General features: G+C 52.0%; 1 protein-coding gene across 14 annotated transcripts in view; it reads left to right on the top strand.

Annotated features, from left to right (window-relative positions):
• RAP1GAP2 (RAP1 GTPase activating protein 2) overlaps nucleotides 1-20,284 on the top strand; it is a 271,958-nt gene that overhangs the window by 138,222 nt on the left and 113,452 nt on the right. For 13 of the 14 annotated variants that reach the window (XR_012514584.1, XM_010343661.3, XM_074388359.1 and 10 more), the window contains one exon: nucleotides 8,188-8,272. Coding sequence is in view for 13 of the 14 variants with exons in the window: in XM_010343661.3 (XP_010341963.1) it covers nucleotides 8,188-8,272 (85 nt within the window). In the remaining variant the exon portion in view is untranslated. Of the gene's footprint in view, nucleotides 1-6,186; nucleotides 6,247-8,187; nucleotides 8,273-20,284 lie in introns of all 14 variants that reach the window. The other variant, XM_074388358.1, reaches the window with a different exon arrangement.

Here is a 20,284-nt window from a genome sequence, read left to right on the forward strand (position 1 = left end):
ATGGCATCTGACGCTGTCTCCCTCAGCGGCTGCTCTCTGTGTCTGTGAACCCTGGGATTGAATTAGGGGTGGGGATTGCCATTTTGCATTTCCTGCAGAGTCTTTTCTTTTTGAGACAGGGTCCCGCTCTGTCATCTGTGCTGGAGTGCAGTGATGTCATCAGGGCTCACTGTAGCTTTGATCTCCTAGGCTCAAGTGATCCTCCCATCTTAGCCTCCTGAATAGCCAGCCCTCTCTTCCCTGGGACCTCAAGGCACTTAATTCTGTGTCTGGACTATAGGCATGCACCTGGCTAACTTTAAAATTTTTTATAGAGATGGGGTTTCACTGTGTTGTGCAGGCTGGTCTTAAACTCATGGGCTTAAGCAATCCTCCTACCTTGGCCTCCCAAAGTGTTGGGATTACGGGCATGAGCCGCCTCGCCCAGCCATCTGGGGTCTAGAGTCAGTGCTTCAAATTTCTGAGATCCTCTTAGAGCGTGTCCTGGGATGGGCTGTGGCCCCAAGGTCAGCCCTGCCAGGTGTGAACAGGTGCGCAACACCTGCTCCTTCTCAAGCCACCCACTCACTCCACCTGTTGGAGCCTTTGGTTCCTGAACCCAGTGCCCTCTTCCCTCCCCCACACTCTGCCAGGTCTGCTGGGCTCATGCCCTTTCTCCCTTCCACACTGGCCCCAGCACAGGCGTGAGGGTCATCGGTGTCCTCATCTCCATGTCTGTCCCCTTGGGGCTTGGAATCAAGCCATGTGCATACACCCAGGGCCTGGTGGGTCCCACACAGTGGCTGAGCTCGCATGTCCCTGCCTCCCAGCTTACCAGCCACAGTATGTGGGACTTAGAGTGCCCAGATCTGAAGGTGTCCCTGCCCCTGTCCACTCCTGATCAGTTTCTGCCTTGGCCCCTCCTCCTCTGTGCCCATCTGTCCAGTTGATGTGAGCCTTGTCAGCAACCACTGCCCCGACAGGGCGACAGCTATTGTGTTTTTGCTGCGTACCAGGCACTGTGCTAACTGCTTTCTGGGCCTTATTCATAACACCCAGCAAGGTAGGTAGTAGCTACGCCATTTTACAGGTGAAGAAGCTGAGACACGGAGGGGTGAGATAACCTGACCACGTATCGAGTCTGGAGTGGTGCTATAGTATTGATTAGTATGAGTATTGATTAGCAATTGCATCCCATTGCCCTCTTCCTGTAGCCCCTGGCAACCACTCATCACCATTCTGTCTGGATTTGCCTGTTGTTGGAAATAGATGCTCAGTGCTGCAAAGAAAAATTAGCATTGAGACAAAGGATTTTTTAGAAACACAGTTTTTACTTCCTGGACTGCAGGAAGGGTAACCTCACTAGCCATTGTGCCACGAGCGTACAGTGAACAAAGGAAAATCCACAAATTTATTCCTTATGCATTTGGGGTCGTCCTTACTGCTGTGTCTGATCTCGGTTGGCTGGAGCCAGACCTCACAATCTAAACTAAAACCCGACTGGCTAACAACTTAAAACTTTTCTAAACAGGCAAAAGCAGTGGAAAGCTGGGACATGCCTGCGAGCACGTCCAGCATAGATATCTTGGTGAAAGTACAAGGACATAGAATGTACACGTGCCTGTGAGCATGGCTTGTCTAACAGCGACATAGGTTAGGGTTTCACAAAGTTATTAGCACACTTATGATTTATTTTTTAACAAGAGAGGGAACTTTCAAAAGGAACTTTTCTACTTTCCCCACCTGGTGTATGCATTTCACGGGAGTGGAATCACACACGTGTGGCCTTTGGTGCCTGGCTGATTGTACCCGGCATCATGCTTTCTAGGTCTACCGGGCTGTCACGTGCATCAGCACCCCATTCCTTTTCTCTCTGTTGTCCTTAGAGTCACGTGCTATCCTTGTTTATTTTGTTTATTTTGATTTTTGAAAATGAATTATTTTTACTTGATTTCTTTTTATGGATGAACAATATTCCACGGTGCAGAGCAACTGAATTTCATTTATCCGTTCGTTGGCGGGTGGACTCTTGGATTGTCCCCCATTTTGGCCGTTATGAGTCATCTTTCTTGTTCCTTTTCGGTTGGTTTTCCCGAGAAGCTCTTTGCTGTGCCCAGCTGGCCGTATTCCTCTAGCTTGGCTATTTGGAAAGCAAGAGAAACCGTAGCTGAGTGTGGGTGGGTGGCTGGGAGTGGGCGTGGGGAGGGTGCAGGAAAGGGGAGAACCCTGCGTGGAGGGGGCCTTAGACTTGGCCCGGAGCCATCTGCTGCTAGGTGGGTGTTTTTCCTGTGGTTGATTATTAACCGATGGTTACGATCCTGGGAATAGATCCCCAGGCTAGAACTGGTGCTCATTTGAGATGCCAGAAATGTTTTCCAAGGCAGTTAAACAGCCCTGGACCCCTGCTTCTGTGTGTCCACTTGGAGACCAGATCCACATTTTATGAGTTAGAATCATCATCAGCATCATCGTCATCACCATGATCTATGCTTATATAGGCCTTCAGGTTTTATTTCACAGCTGTTATTTTTGAAATTTTTTTTTTTTTTTTGAGATGGAGTTTTGCTCTTGTTACCCAGGCTGGAGTGCAATGGTGCGATCTGAGCTCACCGCAACCTCTGCCTCCTGGCTTCAAGCAATTCTCCTGCCTCAGCCTCCCAAGTAGCTGGGATTACAGGCATGCAGCACCATACCCAGCTAATTTTTGTATTTTTAATAGAGACGGGGGTTTCACCATGTTGACCAGGATGGTCTCGATCTCTTGACCTCGTGATCCACCCGCTTCGGCCTCCCAAAGTGCTGGGATTACAGAAATTTCTTAATTAATTTTTTTGAGATGGAGTTTCTTTCGCTTTTCTTGCCCAAGCTGGAGTGCAATGGCACAACCTCGGCTCACTGCAACCTCCCTATCCCGGGTTCAAGCAATTCTCCTGCCTCAGCCTCCCGAGTAGCTGGGAATTACAGGCACCTGCCAGCACGCCCCTCTAATTTTTTGTATTTTTAGTAGAGACGAGGTTTCATTATGTTGGCCAGGCTGGTCTTGAACTGCTGACCTCAGGTGATCTACCCGCCTCGGCCTCCCAAGGTGCTGGGATTACAGTCGTGAGCCACCTCATCGGCCCCAGCTATTATTAATTCCTCAGTACATTATTACTCCTATCTTTGCAGATGAAGTAAACAATACACAGTGAGGTAACTTAACCAGGACCTCACAGTTGGGTAGCAGGCAGAGCCAAACTGGAACCCAGGAATCACTTCATTCCAGTTGTGGGGTACTCCCCATAGCTGTGTGTGAGACGTGGCGGCTGCAGTGACCTCAAGATGGTCTGGGGCAGAGCCCTTTGAGGGTGGAGGCTAGGACCCTGCAGGCCTGGGTGCTGTCACAGGGGCTCCCCCTGGGGTCTGTCTAGTTCCATCTGGGTGAACCATGCCCTTTGACTTCTCGGCTTCCACTCAAGCCCCTTTGACTATTTCCTCCTGAGATTTGCATTTGACCAAAGCTGGCTAGGATGCTTCCTGGTCTCCCTGAGCCCACCCATCTGCCCCAGAATCTCCCGTGCTTCTAGGGAAAGAATCCCAGAGCAGGGAACCTCAGCACCATGTGAGAACGGGCAGTGCCTCCAGGACTCCCCCTCGAGTGGCAGAGGCTGACCTGGCCCTCCAGCCTGCCCTTACCCACTTCTCTTTCAACTGAGTACGTCCTCTTCCTCTGGCGTCTCTCCACCCTTTTTCTCTTCTCTGCTTTCCAAGCTGTCTCCCTCTCCAGCCCCTCCTCTCATGGGTCCTTGTGGGTCCCTGTGTGGGTCTGGGACCCCGCGTCCTTAGAGTTGCATGTGGATGTGGGCCTGGGTTGCTTGAGGGGTACAGTTTTCAATCTCAGTGTTGTGACAGGTGGTAAGACAGATCCCTGTGGGCCACAAGGAAGTTGTCACCTGGGCTAAGGATTTACCTTTTGCTTATCACCAGAGCACATTCAAGGTTGTCGCTTGATAGAATCACATCACTTTCACCTCCTCGTGTGTGATGTGTTTGCCTGAGTGGGAGAGAAAGGGATAGAATTGCATCAAGCACCGCGTCGCTCACTCTATCTTATCTCGGTGCCAGCTGGTGGCTGGGCTGGGCTGTGCCTGGCTGTCCTTGGGAGGGTGGCTCGTGTAAATATCATTGTCCTGAGGCAGGACAAGGCTGAGCACAGCTGATCAGAGCAGGGGTGGTGAGGCAGAAGCAGGAAGGACTTAGTTCATCTTCCTTGTTTTTGGCTCTCTAGGCCAAGCCTGGAACCTGGGGCTTGGGCACTGCATTGACTTCCCAGGGTGGCCGTTACCAAGGACCACAGATGGCTTAAAGCCACAGACATTTATTATTTCAGCTCTGGAGGCCAGAAGTCCAAAATCAAGGTGTCGGCGAGGCCATGCTCCCTCCGAATGCTCTAGGGAGGAATCCTTCCTCGCCTCTTCTAAGCTCTGCTGGGGTCGGCAGTCCTCGGCACGTGTTGGCTTGCGGCCGAATCACTCCTGTGTCTGCCTCCGTTGTCATGGGCGTTCTCACTGTGTGTGTCTTCATACTGCTGCCTTCCCTTCTTCTTTTCTTTTCTTTTTTTGAGACCCAAGCCGGAGTGCAGTGGCACTCTGCTACCTCTGCCTCCCAGGTTCAGGTGATTCTCCTGCCTCAGCCTCCTGAGTAGCTGGGATTACAGGCACCCACCACCACACCTGGGTAATTTTTATATATTTAGTAGAGACAGGAGTTCACTATGTTGGCCAGGCTGGTCTCGAAATTCAAATGATCTGCCCGCCTCAGCCTCCCAAAGTGCTGGGATTACAGGTGGGAGCCACTGCGCCTGGCCTGCCTTCCCTTCTTATAAAGATACTCATCCTGATGAATTATGGACTATCCTAACGACCTCATCTTAACTTGATTATATCTGTAAAGGTCCGATTTTCAATAAGGTTATATTCACAGGAACTGGGGGTTAGAACTTCAGTATATCTTTTTCGGGGGACACAGTTCAATCCATAACAGGCAGTTAGCTCTTCAACTAGAGGGAGGGCTGGAGTCAAGAGTGAGAATGGTATAGTGTGGCCCTTGTCCCCTGTAGATGCTACTTGAAGCCATCTGTACACCAAGTCAGGGTAGATCCTTCCTTGTGACTGAGAGCCTCTGTGTAGCTCTGATGTTTTAAGTTTATTTATTTAATTTTTTTGAGGTGGAGTCTTACTCTGTTGCCCAGGCTGGAGTGCAGTGGCACGATCTTGGCTCACTGCAACGTCTGCCCCCTGGGATCAAGCGATTCTCCTGTCTCAGCCTCCCAAGTAGCTGGAGTTACAGGCATGTGCCACCACACCTGGCTAATTTTTGTATTTTTTAGTAGGGACGGGGTTTTGCCACGTTGGCCAGGTTGGTCTCGAATTCCTGACCTCAAGTAATCCACCCGCCTTGGCCTCCCAAAGTGCTGGGATTACAGGTGTGAGCCACTGCGACAGGCCCAGTTCTGATGTTTTTGAGGGTGGCAGTCATGCCTCCTGCCCACCTCTGAACCCCCTCTGGTGTTTTGGGTACAGCGTTGGAGCCTGCATGAGGCTGGTCACCGCTGATGCTCATGTCTGCTCTAGCGCCTTTGAAGCTCCCAGGCATCGTTGGGGAAATCCTTCTGATCAGAAGCTGCCTTGTGCTCCAACTTGAGAGTCCTTCCTGCTTCTAGAGCAGGCGTCCCCAAACTACGGCCCTCGGGCCGCATGCGGCCCCCTAAGGCCATTTATCCGGCCCCCTGCCGCACTTCAGGAAGGGGCACCTCTTTCATTGGTGGTCAGTGAGAGGAGCACAGTATGTGGCGGCCCTCCAATGGTCTGAGGGACAGTGAACTGGCCACCTGTGTAAAAAGTCTGGGGATGCCTGTTCTAGAGCATCCCGTGACTGGCGAGGTTAAACCAGCTCTGCCCTCCTCTAGACTGTGTGTGCCTGGAGAGCCAGGGTTGCGGTCCATCAAGGTGCCTGCGAGCCATCTCCAGAGGTCCTCTGCTAAGCCCAGAGTGGCCCTATTGAATCTGGCGGGGCGCTTGCTTTACTTCCCCTCCCTGCATGCTTTTCCTTGACGGGCCCCCAGCCTCATAGGGGAGCTGGCCTCATCCTCACCGTGGGCCCAAGGTGACCCGAGGGGGATGCCGTCCTGCTTGATCATTCTTCCTTTCCCCCATCATGGCTCTCCAGGTCCAGGACCACGGAGGAGGAGCTGTGGCTGCTGGGGAGAGGGCCAAGTGGCACGACGAGGTGAGGCTGTGCTGGACCCAGCTCTGTCGTGTGCACAGACAGGCAGGCGGGGGTCCGGCAGAGCAGGCAGGCTGGATCCCGCAGTGGCAACATCCAGGGTCGTGCATGGACCGAGGAGGCTGGTGGCTCTAGCTGAGAGGGAGCAGGAGCTGGTGTCTTGCTCTGCGTGTGTGAGTGTGAGTGTGAGTACACACCTATGTGCTATTCCGGCCCTCCGGTGTCTTGAGCCAGTTACAGTCTGGATCAGGCGCGAGGCCCCCCACTCCAGCCGGCAAAGCTTACATCAGCAAGGCACGGGAAGAAAGAAAGAGGAAGGCAGATGGGGGAGCAGGAGACAGGGATTGCCGGGTTCAGGTTAATGGCGCTGAATGGAGCCTCTGCCAAGCCAGGTGGTCCCTGGAACCCCTTATCTCGCTCCTTAGCTGGCCGTGGAGGGGGTAGTCAAGGGCAGGGGCTGGCAGGGGTACACATAGGCCTATGGGCCTCGCTTGGGAAGTGTTCTCAGCCTGGTCCTGTCCCCTGGGCCAGGGGGAGCCAGGCAGGATGGGAGTCTGGGCCCCTGCAAAGCTGGAGGGCCAGGCTCTGTAGGGAGAGTGGGTTTCTGTCATGAGGAAGATGTGGGGTTGGAACTGTGGCTTCTCTGGCAAGACTTGGGCTGGGAAAATGTGCAGAAGCGTTCTCTGGAGTTGGTAGTGGGGTGCTTTGGCCATTTACATGGGACCGGGGGGTTGGGCTGACTCAGCGGCTTCAGAGAAGGTTCTAGAGGAGAAAACACTTGTAAACTTGGGGACTTTGAATGCTCAACCCGGCCCTCTTCAGTTTTTCATACAGGTCTCCCAGCCCCTTTGTCCCCTCCTGGGTGCAGCCAGGGCTTGTCCGGGACACTGGAGTCCCTCACCTGGGGATTCCCCAGGCTCTGCCCAGCTGGCCCTGTTGTGCAGCCGTTGCTTTGAGGGCTGATCCCATGCCAAACTGTCTGCCTGGTGATGGGACCACAAACAGCACTCCCTGGTCACCAGCGAGGGCCAGATGGAAAGTGGGGAGTGTGTGAGCGCAGCAAACTTGTCACAGCCATGTTGCCATGGTGACACGCTCTGTTTAGCTGCCTCTCCACCGTCCCTGCCCACATGGACTAAATTCAGTTTTACCTGCAGATGCACGGCAGGCAGCCTGTCTCCCAAGGTCAGCTCTTTGGCTAGGGTGTGTGTGTATGTGTGCGCATGTGTGTGTGTGCGTGTGTGCAGAGGGGCCCGAGGGGGAATGAATCCCTATTTCTCCCCTCCTCTTCTTCCACCCAGCCCCAGTCCTGAGTCTCTTTAGCCCCATGGTTTTCAGACTTCACTGTGCAGCAGAATCACCTGTACAGCTCATTAGCACACGGATTCCTGTGCTTATCGCTGGAGAGTCTGGCATGCACCTGGGAATCCGCATTTCTAATGAGTTCCCAGGTGATGTTGGTGGTCCAGGGACCATACTTAGAGTAGCATTGCTTTAGATTTTGGTGCCATCTGGAGTAAAGAAAATGCTCCCACCTGTGGTTTCTGCATTGTATATAAATGTTTAAAAAAGAGTTTCATTCTTGTCATTCAGGCTGGAGTGCAATGGCACGATCTTGGCTCGCTGCAGTCGCCGCCTCCCGGGATCAAGTGATTCTCCAGCCTCAACCTCTCCCAAGTAGCTGGGATTATAGGCACACACCATCATGCCTGGCTAGTTTTTGTAGGGACAGAGTTTCACCATGTTGGCCAGGCTGTTCTCGAGCTCCTGACCTCAGGTGATCTGCCTGCTTCGGCCTCCCAAAGTGCTAGAATTTCAGGCGTGAGCCACCCTGTCCGGCCTGCATTGTATGTTAAACTGCGTCCCAGAGCCCAGCGAAGGAGAGAAGGGAAGGCGCAGACAGGTCCTTACTCACCTGTTTTCTGTTGGTTGGCCTCTTCACAGGAAGCAGGATCTGGCCAACAGCTCGGATGTGACCCTCCCAGACCGGCCGCTGTCCCCTCCTCTCACAGCACCTCCCACCATGAAGGTAAGAGGCTTAGATTCAGAAAGGCAGGGAGGGGAGTGTGTGGGGAAGTCTTGGGGCCTTGCTGTGGCTTTGGCTCCAGGCCCAGCAGCTCCTGTCGCAGGGGGACTGTGGAGTGTCCTGACACCTCGGAGGAGGTGTCCAGTTAGGCTCCAGTGCAGGGGGAAGTGTGACAAGAGACTCGGGTGTCTGCGTCGAGGGGCAGTGAGGACATTGACTGGGACTGAAATGGGGTCGGCAGAACTCTTGGTGGAGTTTGGGAACGAGGGGTCCAGCCAGGAGGAAATTGGGGGACAGAAGGCAGCTACCCAGGACTGCCCAGGGCTGGGCCGTGGGCCTCCTGGGACTTGAAGGGCACTTGCCTGCTGGTCTGCTGGCCTCTGGCTGGCCCTTCTGAGCTGGCCCCGTTCACGCCAGGTCCCGTGGAAGGGTTGGCTGGAGGTTCAGGTCTGGGTGGTAGTTATTTTCCTATCAGCACTTCCTTCCTAAGCCTTTTTCCTGGGGAGGCCACAGTCCAGGCCACTAGGCCCAGGACCTTCTCACTCCTGGACGGGAGCCGGGGGAGCAGTGCCCTTCTGCTCCCATGACCTTCCCCTGTCATTTTCAGTCCGATGCCCCAGCAGGATGGCCACACAGGCCTGATCTGGTCCTCGGGGAAGACTTTTGGCTCAGCCAGTGTTCCTGCAAAGGCTGACAGGCATGCTCTCCTCCCTCCCTCCCTTCCTCTTCACACTTTGTGGGGTGAGTGAGGACTCGCACTGAGCAAGTTACCTGCCTCCCGAGTCATCGAGTCATCAGAGGGGACATCTAGGCCAGTTCTTCTTTCTGTCCTGGGGCTGTGCTCTGAGTGGCTCACAGGGAGATAATCAGGCATCGCCTCTTCCCTGCTCTGCATGACCCCTCCTCTTCCCTGAACCTAATCTTTTTCAAGATGACACCTCATAGGAAGCAGATAAAACCCACCCATCTTCCTGTCGTTGTCCCATATTCGATGCCCATCTTGCACAGAGCCATGTGGTATGCAATGAGGAGCCTGTGTGTAGAGGGGAAGCCAGAGCCTGCCCTGGGTGGGTTAAGAGATCGGTGGTGGGCAGGGGGCAGGACAGGGTGCAGGGCTGACCAAGGACAGGGGCAGTGGAAGCCAGAACACCTTCACTAGCTTAGTGTCTGCTCCAGCACCCAGCTCAGGTTGTGCTGAGCTGGCTCATTTGCACAGGATAATGCTAAGAAGCCTGTCACCATTCCGAAGTGTCCCCTTGGTCTACAAAGGTGGCTGTGGGATGCTTGTCTCTGTCCTCATGGATGGCAGGAGTTTGCAGGGAGAACTCTGACAGTCTTCTAGGAGGAGGCCCTGAATTATCTTGGCAGACCTTACTCACTCATGCACTCATTTAATTCATTCAACACCCAGTATTTATTTGAATTTTATATTAGTTAGGACTCCTGGTTGTAAGTGACAGAAAATAACTCCCTTGGGCTTAAAAGGGAAAATTTTGCCTTTGAAATTGCAGGCATAGATGGCAGGCATGACTGCATCTGTGAAATCAGTCTCATTCCTTCTCTCTTCCTTGTTGGTTTCATTCTTTGTCAAGCTCTGTCTTTGTGGCAGCAGGATGGTGGTAGCATCTGTCCTTCGAAGTAACCCCAGTGCAAACAAAAGCATTTCTTTCCCCAGTAGTTCTAACAAAGTCCTAGGGAAGAAGCTCATTGGCTGGCTTAGGTCACATGTTTGTCCCTGAACCAGTCACCATGACCAGAGAGATGAAAGGTTCTGATTGGCCAAACTTGGGTCTCATGACCACCAACCTAAACCATAAGAACTGGGAATTGGGGAGGGATAGCTCCTAAAGGAAGATTGAAGTGTTATCATGAGAAGAAGGGGACGTGGATGCTGGGCAGGCCAGACCCAGAGCTTTCCACCACCCCATGTCTGCCAGGCCCAGTGCTGGATTCTGGGGACCTTATAGTAAACAAGATATTGAGCTTGTAGTCTAGCTAGGGAGCCAAACATTGAAAAGTAATGAGGGGTAGACAGTTAAAAGTCATGAATGTTCTTTTTTCTTTTCTTTTCTTTCTTTTTTTTTTTTTTTGAGACGGAGTCTTGCTCTGCTGCTCAGGCTGGAGTGCAATGGCACAATCTTGGCCCACTGCAACCTTCACTTCCTGGGTTCAAGCGATTCTCCTGCCTCAGCCTCCCAAGTAGCTGGGATTACAGGCACCTGCCACCATGCCCAATTAGTATTTTGTATTTTTAGTAGAGACAGGGTTTCAAAATGTGGTGAATGTTCTAAAGGAGAAGCACAGCATAGCTCAGGAGGAATGTAAGGTTAGGAGGTAGAGGGACTCTAACCTAGTCTCAGAGAGGGTCAGGTAGGGCGCTTTTTTTTTTTTTTTTTTTTTGAGATGAAATCTCACTCAGCCGCCCAGGCTAGAGTGCAGTGGTGCAATCTTGGCTCACTGTAACCTCTGTGTCCCAGGTTCAAGCGATTCTCCCGTCTCAGCCTCCCAAGTAGCTGGGATTACAGGCACCCGCCATCATGCCTGACTAATTTTTGTATTTTTAGTAGAGGTTGGGTTTCACCATATGTTGGCCAGGCTGGTCTTGAACTCCTGACCTCAAGTGATCTGCCCACCTGGGCCTCCCGAAGTGCTGGGATTACAGGCATGAGCCGCCACGTCTAGCTGCAGGTAGGGCTATTTTTAGGAAATGATATTTAAGCTGAGTCCTGGAAATCAAGTAGGTGCTAGTTAGGCTAAGGTGGAGTCTGAGTGGAGGAGAGTGTTCTAGATTCTTGCTATTCAAAGTGAGGCCAAGGGACCAGCAATGCCTGCATCATTCGTGAGCTCTTTAGATTTGCAGTGTCTCAGGATCCCCCCCCAGATCTCTGAATCAGAGTCAGCATTGGACTGTCATTTTCGGTGACTGGTATACACACGACAGCCTGAGAAGCACTGTGTGGGCCTCTGCACCTTCCCTCAGGCAGCCGAGAGAGAGAAGGAACCGGAAGGAGAGCAGAATGGCTGCTGAAGCCAGAGTTAGAGTTGGAGAGGCTGGGACTTCTCCATGTAGGCAGGGACCAGATCCAGCAGATACTTGGACATTTTGCTGAAGATTTTAGTTTATTCCTGGTTAAGAGCACTGGAGTCATTAAAGATGTTAGCCAGAGGATTCAGGTGAGACTTTTGGAAAAATCACCCGGCTGCCATATGGCAAATGCATGGCAGGGAACAGAGTTTAGAGGTGATGAGCTGAGGCCGCTACAGGATCCAGGGGAGAGGACAGAAGCCTGACACAGAGAGCTGGGCGGGAGGTTGTTTGGAAGTGGTTGGAGCTCAGATTGTGCAGGTGGTAAACTGTTGAGATAGGAGGATTTGGGGAGAAGGAGGCGGTGAGAATGTCTCCCAGGTTTGAGGCCACCAGATAGATGGTACAGCCATTCTCTGAGATGAGGGGTGGTGCAGGAGGGAGGCTGAGGATTCAGTTCTTCTTTTTTAAAATTAAAAAAAATATATATGTTTTTAGGGACAGAGTCATGGTCTGTCATTCAGGCTGGAGTATAGTGGCTCATTCCTGGGTCACTGCAACCTCCAACTCCTGGGCTCAAGGGATCCTCCCATCTAGCCTCCCGAGTAGCTGGGAATGTAGGCACATACCACTAAGCCCAGCTAATGAAAAAATTTTCTGTATAGATGAGGTCTCGCTGTGTTGCCCAGGCTGGTCTCAGACTCTTGGGTTCAAGCCATCCTCCTACCTTGACCTCCCAAAGTGCTGGGAGGTCAGGCTTGAGCCACCGTGTCTTGTCGAGGGGTCAGTTCTAAGCATTGAGCTGGACGTGACTGAGGCTCAGAAGAAGATTCTGGGCTGGAGGTAAAAATCTGGGAGCCCTTCTCCTAGAGAAGGGCATTGAAGCATTGGGATGAGTGAGCTCTTCAGGGAGAGGATGGAGCGAGAAGAGAGGTTCCCGGGGTAGCACCTCGAATGAACCCCCCGGTAAAGGCTGGAGCTGGGGTCTCTGCGGAGGAGGCAGAGCCAAGACCTGTGGAGGGAGGAGCCTTTAGGGCGGTGGGACGGGCAGCGGCTCCGGGCGGCTGCTGAGAGGCTAGGGACAGTGCAGAGTGCATAGTGATCCCTGGGCCCTGAGGCCTGGCGGTGGCTGTGGTGTAACTCAGACCAGTCCTGGGGAGGGCTGGGGTGAACAGCAGACAGCGCATGTTGAGGAGTGAGTGGAGATAGTGAGAGTCAGAGGGTAGAGACCGTGAGAGTCAGACCGTGGAGACGGTACTCATGAGGTGGGGGGACCTGAGTGCCGGGACATGTGGAAAGGGCAGGGGTGCTCAGGAATCTGGACCACAGCAGGGATTATTTTTAACATATTCTTTGAAAAAATTATGTATGCGCATCCGCCGGGTGCGCGACCCGGCTGCATTCATCCTATCACAGCTGTCGGGAGGGGCCTCAGGGAAAACTCAGCGGCCCGCAGTCAGCAGATGCCCTGGCTCCTCCTCCCCGGGCTCTGTCCTCCTCTTCGAGCTCAGCGCAGGAATTTCCCGGCCTGTGACTTTACTGCCCAGACCCCAAGCGCAGGGTCAGAGCTGGGAGCAGAGGAAGTGGTCAGAGATTGTCCTGGGGACTCAGACTGGGTGGGGGTTCTTCTGTGGTTGGTGTTGGGGGTCAGTGCGTGTGGTGTGCCTGGACCAAGGGCTGTCTTTGTGTCTGTCATTTGGATTCATTCTGTGGCTCAGATAGGCTGTGGCCGCAGTTAGGAGTCTGTCTATGGCTAGGATGTTTTTCCCTTTGTGTGACAGCTAACCGCGCATAAAGGATTGAAAACCACAATCCTCCCCTTACACCAACTTGCTCCCCACAGGAGTGTCCCGTCACAAAAGTGATGACAGGGATCAAATAACTGTTTCCCTACCTTGAGTTCCTTGAGCACAGTGACTGTGTCCTATTCTTTGGGTCCCCAGGCCCTGGCTTAGGGTGGGGACCCGGGGCTTGTTTATGGTTGCTGACTGTAAGGGACCTCTCGGTCAGAGGAGCTTGTTTGGGCTCGGACCCTCCACTCCTCTGGTTTTGGCTGGATCTTATATCCCAGCAGACCTGGGCTCCACCTGCCATGTCCCTGTCCTAGGGTGACCTGCTTGGTTGACACCTCCCAGGTTATTCTAGCATACTGAGGCCAGAGACACCCTGGGTGGAGGCTGGCCTCTCTCTGAGGGTCCCTGGCCCTGTGGGTTCGTGAATCAGTTGTGTGTTCTTTAAGGTTCGGGCAGTGGGAGCAGGCCCCACCTGGCTCTCTTGGCAGTGCAGGCTCAGGGAGGGTGTGGCAGGGGTACGCCTTTGGTTGATTAGCTTGGGAGTCATAGAAGGTTAGGGATGGATCCATTTCCTTTCTAGGTAAACCAGAAGCCCTGAGGTAGGAAATGACTCTCCCAGGGCTCCACTGAAGATAGCTGTGTTCCTCCTCTAGTCAACAGCATAAGTTAAATTCTTTTTATCTTTATTTTTGGAGACAGAGTCTCACTTTGTCACCCAGGCTGGAGTGCAGTGGTGTGATCTCAGCTCACTGCAACCTCCGCCTTGCGGGCTCAATCAATTCTCCTGCCTCAGCCTCGCAAGCAGCTGGGATTACCTGTAAGCACGCACCACCACGCCCGGCTAATTTTTGCACTTTTAGTAGAGACAGGATTTCACCATGTTGGTCAGGCTGGTCTCGAACTCCTGACCTCAGGTGATCCACCTGCCTCGGCCTCCCAAAGTGCTGGGATTTCGGGCATCAGCCACCATGCCGTGCTCATAATAAGTTAAATTCTAAGACCCAAACTAGTTTTGGTCAAGTGCTTGGCTCATCTCATGCTTGTGGGCCGAGATGGCCCCTCCTCTTGTGGCTCTCCCACTGGGAAGGGCTGGCTGGAGCGGTAGCTGGCCTCCAACCTCAGCGTCTCCCCCGCACTCCCCCGGGATCCCCACCCTCATTGGCATGCCTGCTGCAACTGGACCTCTACGCACCCTCCCCCACCTCTCTGCTGCTTGTTTTTCAAGGTTTTTTTTTTTTTTTTTTTTTGCTAATATGAAGTTGATAAAAAGCAACCAAAGAGATGCTGACCAGATGGGCTGAATGAGAGCCCAGTTCCCAGCCAGAGCGCAAACTGGCTGGTGCCGGGTACGCTGGGAGAGGGGCTTGCGGCTGTCTCTGGGAATGCTGTGGATGGTTTCCAGGCCCACGTGTTTTTAGGAGGCTGGTTTTCATGCCCAAATGGGTCAGCAGGCATTTAGGGACGGCAGACTGTGGGCCCAGAATTGTGCTGGGTCCCCTGGGGTCACCTTGAGGCCACAGTCTCCACCCTCAAAGAGCCTGCTGTCTCCAGGGGCCCCTAACTGAGCGGGAGAAACCATATGGCTCAGCATGTGACGAGGCTCAGATGTGAAACGTGGCTTCTCAGCGGGGAGGAGAGGAGGGGAAACGCTGTGTGGGGAGGTGGAGGCGGGCAGCCGGAAGGGGCCCTAATGGCGGTGAGCATGGCGGTCATGCTGATCCCCTGAGACCATAGACAGTAACCTTTCCAGGCCCCGTGAAGTCAAGGGGTTGTTCCTCCTGATTCTCTTGATGCTCACGGCATGTACACAGGGCATTTCGATGAAGTTCACTGTGCTGGGACTTGACCTGACCTTGTCCCTGGAGCTGCCCTGGGCCCTGAGCTGGCTCGGGCAGCTGTGAGGTGGCCCTTGCTCTGCCTTCACCCTTCTTTGTGAAAGTCTGAGTGCAGCCCGTCTCAGACCTTTCCCTTTCCAGAAGACTATAATGGAGGCTGGGAGTGCTCATTTCAGGGACGAGTGGAGTCGTATTCCTCCCTTGCTCCTTAGTTCATTGCTCTCCACGGCCAACGAGTGCCCCCGTTACCCCTCGTCTCCATGGTAGACAAGGCAGGTGTGCGAACTTCCTATGCCAGGGGCGAGAACGGAGATGAGAGGAGCCTTCTCCTTGCTCCGTCTCCATCCCTCGGGGCAGAGCTGGCTGGGTCCCCTCCCGGCCTCCCTTTTAGGCTCCTGGATTGCCCACCTCTCTCCCTGGGGTTGGGGGGCTTCTGCTTCAGCTTGTAGCCCTTCTCCAGGCCTGATTTCACATCTCTTGTTTGCTCCTGGGTCCTGCCTCCTGTCTTCTGTCAGGCTGTGCGGGGAGACTATCCCCCCATCAGGGTTGAGTGACAGCGTCACTCCCCATACGTCCACCGGCTTTGGATGGATGAAGGGAGGAGGCATTTGTGGGAGGGTTAACAGGAGCCTTTTTGGGCTGGGGTGGGAAGGGCTGAAGGACATCAGCAAGGAGCTTTGGCTTTTCCCTCTGTAAGGAAGCCCTGTACAGGGATAGGAGAGATAGACATTTACTCCCCGTGTTCCTGCTGCTGGAGGAGGCCCTTGCTGATGCTGTGTGGTCCTGGGAGAGTCTTCTCTGGTCTCCACATAGACTACGTTTCTCTTGCGCTCTGGACGTGGCTGGGATGTAGCAAGGTCTCCTCAGGAGCCTCTGCCCATTGTCCTCTTGATTGCATCCAGGAGCCAAGGGAAGGTCACGTCTCATTTAAGGCAGGCATGAGGAACAGCTTATTTGGCTACTTAGGATGAGGATGCCAACTAGGAGGCTTTAAGAACATGGAGATGTTGGCTGGGCACAGTGCCACATGCCTGAAATCCCAGCGTTTTGGGAGGCTGAGGCAGGAGAATCCCTTGAGGCCAGGAGTTTGAGACCAGCCTGGGCAGCACAGTGAGACCCATTTCTCACTGTTAATTAAAAAATCAGCTGGGCCTGGTGGCTCATGCCTCTAGTCCCAGCTACCCAGGAGGCCAAGGTGGAAAGATCAGTTGAGCCCAGGAGGTTGAGCTGGCGGTTGGTTACGATGGCGCCACTGCACTCGAGCCTGGGTGACAGAGAAAAACCGTATTTGAAAAAAAGAAAAAGTAAAAAGAACGTGAGGATGTCTGCATGTGCACCTACCTGCATGAGTCTCCCTCCTCACCTGTGCACGCCTGAGCACCTGCGTATTCTCCCTGACTCTGTTCACGGTTTAAGGCCAACTAGTTTATGCTTCTTGAAAATTACTCTGGGTATAACTGGATTTTTAAAAAAATTCAGACACGGAAATGCCTAAGTCTTAATTGCATTGCGTGCTTTGGCTAATGGATGCACCCACGTGGCCCATACCCTGATCAAGACACAGGACATTTCTACCACCCCAGAAGGTTCCCATGCCTTACCCAGTCAATCATAATTGCCCCTTGAGGAGCAACCAGTGTTCTGATTTTTTTCAAAAAGGAGTTTTGTGTGCATGTGTCCTTATAGTAGAATGATGTATAATCCTTTGGATATATACCCAGTAATGGGATTGCTGGGTCAAATGGGATTTCTATTTTTAGGTCATTGAGGAATCGCCACACTGTCTTCCACAATGGTTGAACTAATTTACACTCCCACCAACAGTGTAAAAGTGTTCCTATTTCTCCACATCCTCTCTAGCATCTGTTGTCTCCAGATTTTTTAATGATCGCCATTCTAACTGGTGTGAGATGGTATCTCAGTGTGGTTTTGATTTGCATTTCTCTAATGACCAGTGATGATGAGCATTTTTTCATGTTTGTTGGCTTCCTGTATGTCTTCTTTTGTAAAGTGTCTGTTCATATCCTTCGCCCATTTTTGAATGTTCATTGCAGCACTGTTCACAATAGCAAAGACCTGGAACCAACCCAAATGCCCATCGATGATAGGCTGGATAGGGAAAATGTGGTACATATACGCCATGGAATATTATGCAGCCATCAAAAACGATGAGTTCATGTCCTTTGTAGGGACATGGATGAACCTGGAAACCATCATTCTCAGCAAACTGAGACAAGAGCAGAAAATCAGACACCGCATGTTCTCACTCATAGGCGGGTGTTGAACAATGAGAACACATGGACACAGGGAGGGGAGCACTACACACTGGGGTCCGTTGGGGGGAAATGGGGGAGGGACGGGGGGGTGGGGAGGTTGGAAGAGAGAGCATGGGGAGAAATGCCAGATACAGGTGAGGGGAAGGAAGGCAGCAAACCACACTGCCATGTGTGTACCTATGCAACAATCTTGCATGTTCTTCACATGTACCCAAAACCTAAAATGCAGTTTTTAAAAAAAAAAAAAAAAAAAAAAAAAAAAGGAGTTTTGTCTGTTCTGGAACTTAATTTTTTTTTTTTTTTTTGAGACGGAGTCTTGCTGTTGCCCAGGCTGGAGTGCAGTGGTACAACCTCGGCTCACTGCAACCTCTGCCTCCGGGGTCAAGCAATTGTCCTGCCTCAGACTCTGGGATTACAGGCATGTACCACCATGCCTGGCTAAATTGTATTCTTAGTAGAGACGGTGTTTCTCCATGTTGGCCAGGCTGGTCTTGAACTTCTGACCTTGTGATTTGCCCAACTTGGCCTCCCAAAGTGCTGGGATTGTAGGCGTAAGCCACTGCAATCAGCCAAGTGTTGTTATTTATTTATTTTTTTTTTTTGTGGTGGAGTCTCACTCTGTCACCCAGGCCGGAGTGCAGTGGGGTGATCGCAGCTCACTGCAACCTCTCCCTCCTGGGTTCAAGCGATTCTCCTGCCTCAGCTTCCCCAGTAGCTGGGATTACAGGTGTCCGCTACCACTCCTGGCTAAGTTTTTTGTATTTTTAGTAGAGATGGGGTTTCACCGTGTTGGCCAGACTCCCACCCTCAAGGGATCTGCCCTCCTCAGCCTCCCAAAGTGGTAGGATTACCGGCGTGAGCCACCATGCCGGGCTGGTGAATGTTTATATTTATATGAAACTGTTACACTGTTTGCCAAGTGGTCAGGCCATTTTACATCCTCAGCAACAATGTCATTTGAGTTCTGGCTGCTCCACCTCCTCACCAACATTTACCGTTCTTGGTTTTTAAAATTTCAGCCACTTGAACAGTATCTCATTGCGCTTTCAATCCACATTTTCTTATGACTAATGAATGATGTTGAACATTTTTCATAGGCTTATTGACTATTAGAGTTTTTGTCCTTCCTTCCTCCTTTAAAATTGGATTATCTTCTTGTAGGCATTCTTTACATAGTCTAGTCAAGCTCATTTCGTCTTCTTTTTAAAAATTGAGATGGGGTCTCACTGTGTTGCCCAGGCTGTTCTCAAACTTATGACCTCAAGTGATCCTACTGCCTGGGCTCCCAATTGTTGGGATTCCAGGCTTGAGCCACCATTTCTGGCCCATTTATTTTCTTTTTGAGATGAAAAATAAAATCTTGTTGCCCAGGCTGGAGTGCAATGGTGTGATCTTGGCTCACCACAATTTCCACCTCATGGGTTCAAGTAATTCTCCTGCCTCAGCCTCCCGAGGAGCTGGGATTACAGGCATGCACCACCATGCTTGGCTAAGTTTTTGTGTTTTTAGTAGAGACGGGGTTTCTCCAAGTTGGTCAGGCTGATCTTGAAGTCCCAACCTCAGGTGATCCACCCGCCTTGGCCTCCCAAAGTGCTGGGATTACAGGCGTGAGGCACCGCGCCCAGCATTCCTTTTTTTTTTTTTTTTTTTCTTTTTCTTCTTTTTTTGGATACAGGGTCTCACTTTGTTACCCAGGTTGGAGTGCAGTGGTACAAACATGGCTCACTGCAGCCTCGACCTCCTGGGCTCTAGCCATCCTCCCACCTCAGCCCCTTAAGTAGCTGGGACTACAGGCTTGTGCCACCATGCCCGACTAATTTTTGCATTTTTTGTAGAGAGAGAAAGGGTTTCACCATGTTGCCCAGGCTACTCTTGAACTCCTGAGCTCAATCAATCCGCCCATCTCGGCCTTCCAAAGTGCTGGGATTTCAGGTGTGAGCCACCGCCCCTGGCCCATTTCTTTTCTTAACAGTATCTTTAATGATCAGAAGTTTTAATTCTGACTAAGTCTAATTATGGACTTTTTTCCTTTTATGTCTATAGCTTTGTGTGTCCTAAGAAGTCTTTGCTTACTCCAGCTCACAAGGATTTTCTTCCACACGTTCTATTAGAAGCTTTATTGTTTTAGTTCTAGCTCTAAGATAATCTCGATTCAATTTAATTATGTATGGCGTGATGTTGGGCTCTAGGTTCATTTATTCCCATATGGATATTCTGTTGTTCCAGTACTATATGTTGAAATGACTTTCCTTTCCCCTTTGATTTGCTTTGGTGCCTTAGTCAAAATCTGCCGGGGATGTAGTGCACACATGTATTGTATACAGTGTCTCTCAAGCGTGATGTTTCTCGGCATCAGGGATGGAAAATACATGACATTGATGCCATCAGTCCACCGTTCTGCTCCCATGGTAGTTATTAGTAATTGATGGTGGCACTCTTTCCCAGGAGCTTAGATGCGGCCTCAGAATCCTGTCCAACACAGCACGGCAGGCAGCCGCTGGCAGTCATGTGCAGTTCTCCTTTGAGATGAATTACTTCTGGCATCTCTGATTGAAATTGTCACAAGAGGTTGAGATATTTGCTGAAGGTCCTGTAGCGGGTGAGTGGCAGAGCCAGGATTTGGGCTGGGGTTTGTGTGGCTCTGAGGTCCATGCTGTCTTCACCACCACTGCGGGCTGCTTTGCATGAATCATTTGAACAGGTCGCTTAATCTCCCTGACCTCCAGTGTCTTCACTTGTATAATAGGGATAGTGGCCACCTGGGGGAGTGGGTGTGAACAGTCATGAGGTCATCCACAAAGTCGCTAGTGGAGCACAGGACACACAGGTGCTCAGTGATTGACTGTGATGATGGTGATGGTGGCGATGGTGATTTAGATGCAGTTGTTGCCCTTGAGAAACACACAGTCAGGGCTTCTCTCTAGGGAACCCAGAGTAGCTGCTTCATAAGAGTCCCTTGCCTCTTCCTGCATATCTTTGGGCCCCTGGCCTTCCAAGCTTGAGGCCCCAGAGTGGAGCCACGCTTCCTGAAGTTTGCTGATAGAGCCCAAGCCACCGACTTTGACCTAGGTGTCTAGGCCAGCTGA

The sequence above is a fragment of the Saimiri boliviensis genome, chromosome 17 (genome assembly GCF_048565385.1).
Source record: "Saimiri boliviensis isolate mSaiBol1 chromosome 17, mSaiBol1.pri, whole genome shotgun sequence".
In the NCBI taxonomy this organism is placed as follows: Eukaryota; Metazoa; Chordata; class Mammalia; order Primates; family Cebidae; genus Saimiri; species Saimiri boliviensis.